General features: G+C 46.5%; 1 protein-coding gene across 1 annotated transcript; it reads right to left on the reverse strand.

Moving 5' to 3' along the window:
- Window positions 1–1011: 1011 nt before the first annotated feature.
- On the reverse strand, window positions 1012–3981 carry LOC311353188 (diencephalon/mesencephalon homeobox protein 1-A-like; the record flags this gene model as incomplete). Its single annotated transcript, XM_084473014.1, has 4 exons — window positions 1012–1493; window positions 2540–3041; window positions 3491–3669; window positions 3828–3981. The coding sequence occupies 4 exons, from the start codon at window positions 3979–3981 to the stop codon at window positions 1012–1014; spliced, it is 1317 nt and encodes a 438-aa protein (XP_084329140.1).
- Between the last annotated feature and the right edge of the window lie 212 nt (window positions 3982–4193).

Consider the following 4193-nt stretch of genomic DNA (forward strand, 5'->3'; position numbering starts at 1 on the left):
CTTCATTTGAACACTAAATATTTACAAAAAGATATTTACTCTTCTCAAGTCATTTTTATTCATTTGAGTTTCAACAGATAAATTACTCACATTTAGGTAAATTAATAATACATGTCTTGAATCTACAGAAGTATATTACATAAAATACATAGCCTGGGCTGTATATTTTGTTTCTGCTTCTACCACAGGCTTAACAAAACGGAACTGACTGAACAGTTATTTCTGGCACTTAAGCAAAAGAAAAGAGGACTGTTCGTCAGTTTTCCCCCAAACATTCGCTTCAACATGTCCCTTTTCATCCTGCACGTTAAGATGAGTCCTTTAAATATTTGTTTGTTTTAGCATTATATATTTTACTTATTCCTTTCAAATCCTGACAGATAACGTCTTCCTTCTGCAATCAGCCCAAAGGCTACAACTTGAATATGTACAAAGCGTTCTAGATACTTGCAGGCTACGCCCTGGGTCAGTGGCATGATTCTGTCTCTATTTCTGATGTGTAAATCAGTGCCAAAAACATATTTGTTGCTATTTACCCCGTGACATACAGTGGTGCATGCAGAATTCATACTCAACCATTCCTTTAAGAGTACATTTAATGATATATCTGCGGGAGGAGGAGGGCTGCTGCTGGGTTAGGAGTTGGGAGATGGTTGGCTGTTTGTTTGTTTTCTGACTTCTTTGTATGCCATGACTTTTCAGGGGGGGGCAATACTGTTCTTAGTATATACTTGCATTCAACGTTTAACTAAGAGGGGGGAGTCATACATAGGCATGATCCACCGGAATAACATGAATGGTTAGACAGTTTGATCCATCCATCCATGGGTTGATCTTTCTTCACCCCTGCTGTTGCTCCTTTGAGTGTTTAGGGCTCTCCTTCTTTGTGTCAATGTGCTCTATTGGGGCGGAGGCGTGCTCTACGTGATGCGTTGGGCTCCACAGCAGAGGGTCGAAGCGGATGGATGGATGGGTGTGGGCGGGGTTAATCGTGGAGACACCTCCCAGCATTCAGTTGGGCAGCACGTCCAGCCCCAGAGAGGCGGCGTGCTGCTTGGCCCGCAGGCGCAGGTTCTCGATGCTGGTGGTCTTGCTGTTGAGGCTCCCTGGAGGTTGTGGCTGTGGTTGGGGTGGGGGTGGAGGTGGCTGTTGGTGGGAGAGTCCTGGGGGGGCCTGGTGGAGCAGGGGGCTGTTCCACACCTGCTGGGCCTGGGACAGGGACTGGTAGTAGGGCTGGCAGGGCAGCGAGCCCAGCGAGGGCGGCAGGCCTCCTCCCATGTTCATGCCCAGGTAGGGCAGCGAGGAGGGCGGGGCCACCATGTCGAAGGGCGGGTAGTGCACCAGGTTGCTGGTGGCCGCCATGTGCTGGCGGAACTGCTCCTGCAGGCGGAAGAGGCTGAGCGGGGAGGAGGCGTACGAGTTGCCGTGGGTAACCAGGCCTCCGCTCACGCTGCTGCTGCTGGACTGGATTCCGGGGGAGCCCAGTGGGGAGTCTGGGGGGGCAGACAGGAGACCTTTATTATTACGTCATAGGTATAACAACTTTATGGAAAAGGTTATCCATATCATGAGGTGTAAGACGTTTGTGAGTATCCCCAGAAGGCATCCCTCTAGTGATAGCACTGTATTCTACCTGTTGAGCTTCTGTACTTTTTGGGCACAGAAGATCATTTATGTAAAATAATACTGAATGTTAAAGTGTTGACATGACATGAAGAGTTTATAACTTATGAAATAACCAAAATCAATGCATTATTTTTTGCCTGTATAATATAGTGTGTATGCATGAAGAGTTTGCAAATGTAAAACTTATATTAGTGTATAATATATTTGTCTTATTGAGATTCAGCAGCTCTTTTCCATGAGAGACAGTGAAACTGTGATGGAATTTAATTATTAATTTTAAAAAAGAAAATACAATGCAAAAATATTGAGAATGTCTGTCTTTTATACAGACTATTTATTTATTGAATTAGGAGAAAACTTGCTATATCGTGATATATATAGTTTACGAGATATTAAATGACCTACATTGAGATATATATCGGGAAACATATCGTTATCGGGATGTCAATGACCTATATCGGGATATTCATATCATTAACGGGATATTAAACGATGACATAGCATAGCATGATATACGTATATCTTGATTGAGATCTGAAATTACCTGTATTGCAATGTGTATCGTAATATATTGCATTATCAAGATATTAAAAGACCTGTATCATGATATATATCGTTTTCGAGATACTAAATTACCTGTATCGTGATATATATATATATCGTTATCGGGATACTAAACAACCTGTATCGTGATACATATACATCGTTATCGGGATACTAAACGACCTGTATCGTGATATATATACATCGTTAACGGGATACTAAACAACCTGTATCGTGATATTTAGATTGTTATCGGGATACTAAACGACCTGTATCGTGATATTTATATTGTTATCGCGATACTAAACGACCTACATCGGGGTAGAAGACGTGGGCCGAATCGCCCCGCCCTAACAGAGAGGGGCCTCACCTGGGGAGGGGCTGAAGCGTTTACAGGACGGCCCGCCGTGGTTCCCCGGCTGCATCCCCTGTACGTCCCGCAGCATCATCCTCCGTTCCCCCTCGATCGCCCCCCGCGCCTCCTCCTCCTCCACCTCCTCCTCCCGGTCCTCCGCCGCCGAGTCGCAGTCGGAGGGCTCCGGGGAGGTGACGTTGACCTCCACACTGGCCTCCTCCGCCTGGCTCTGCATGGCCCCCAGCCGCCCCGCCTCAGAGGGGGAGGAGAGGGAGGAGGAGGAGGTGGTGGAGGAGGGAGAGGAGGAGGAGTGCGGAGGTGGGGAGTGGGTCGTGGTGGTGGTGGTGGTGGTGGTGGTGGCGGCGTTGGTGGTGGCGTTGGTGTTGGTGGTGGTGGGGTCGGCTTTGTGCTCCTCCTCGCTGGGATCCGAGGTCTCCTCCTTCTGTTTCTGGAGCTGCTCCTTCTGCAGGCTGCGCTGCTTCTTGCGGAACTTGGCGCGGCGGTTTTTGAACCACACCTGGTGGAGGGAGACGCAGGAGAACACAGCGATCAGACCACGGCGGACACTACAGTCAGGGTCCACGTGAAGCTACATGCAGGTGTTTTATTACGCATATACATAAGAGAAAGAAACGCAGGCTTACAGTCAGCAATATGTTGCACTGGTACAGTTTTGTAGCCCAAACAATCCCTATAGTCCCTAGGTTACCCATGATGGTCTGTTTGTTTGTTTATTTTGAAATTTTGAGTAGTTTCTTGCTTGCCCATAAATTGTTGTTCTCTGTTCAACAATTGAAATGGTTTGACTGTCATTATTTATGTTGCCTTCTATTATCGAGTTGATACCAAGACATTATTATGGCATTATTTAAGGCCCTGTAAGAAAGCACATTTTACACTTTTTGCTGTGCTAGGTTAAACAACGGGAAATGGCCTATACACGACAACCGGATGCGATGCCCTCACCTGTACACGAGCCTCGGGCAGGTTGGTGCACATGGCGAGGCGCTCGCGCATCACCACGTCGGGGTAGTGGGTCTTCTGGAAGGTCTTCTCCAGGGCCTCGAGCTGCTGGGCGGTGAATGCAGTGCGACTGCGCCGTTGCTTGCGGTGCTGGGAGCCATATCGGGCCTCGAGGATAATGTCTTGAAATGTGCAACCGTTGAGAAAAAAACCAACAGGACCAATTTAATTGAATTATGGACATAGGAATAGCACAGAACAGTTGATCATCAGTGATTCAGTATGTTAATATGAGGCATTTGAGAAGTGTATGAGATGACTATGATTAACTATGTCTTACCAGCTAGTCTCTCGGCGAGAGTTAGTGCGTGCACCGACGGCCTGTAGTCGGGTGCTTGCTGGGCCTGTTGCGCCGCCTGCTGGTGCAGGTTGTACATTGCACTAAGCGAGTTCATGGCGTGGAGGGAGTACCCGTTTACTCCGTAGTGCTGCATGGCTGGAGCACTATCTGAAGGGGAGAGGAGAGTGTTATTTATTACAGAAGTTTTTTCAAAACTACCACCAAATACGCAAATGTGTTAAGTCGTACCAGGAAAAGCCTTGCCCTGTCTAATTAAAAATATTTTAATTTCTGAATACTTAAATTATGAAACTATTATTATTAATGGACAATAATTAAAATGTTCATCCATTATTATTAGACTGT

This window comes from Micromesistius poutassou (genome assembly GCF_964030765.1).
Source record: "Micromesistius poutassou genome assembly, chromosome: 9".
In the NCBI taxonomy this organism is placed as follows: Eukaryota; Metazoa; Chordata; class Actinopteri; order Gadiformes; family Gadidae; genus Micromesistius; species Micromesistius poutassou.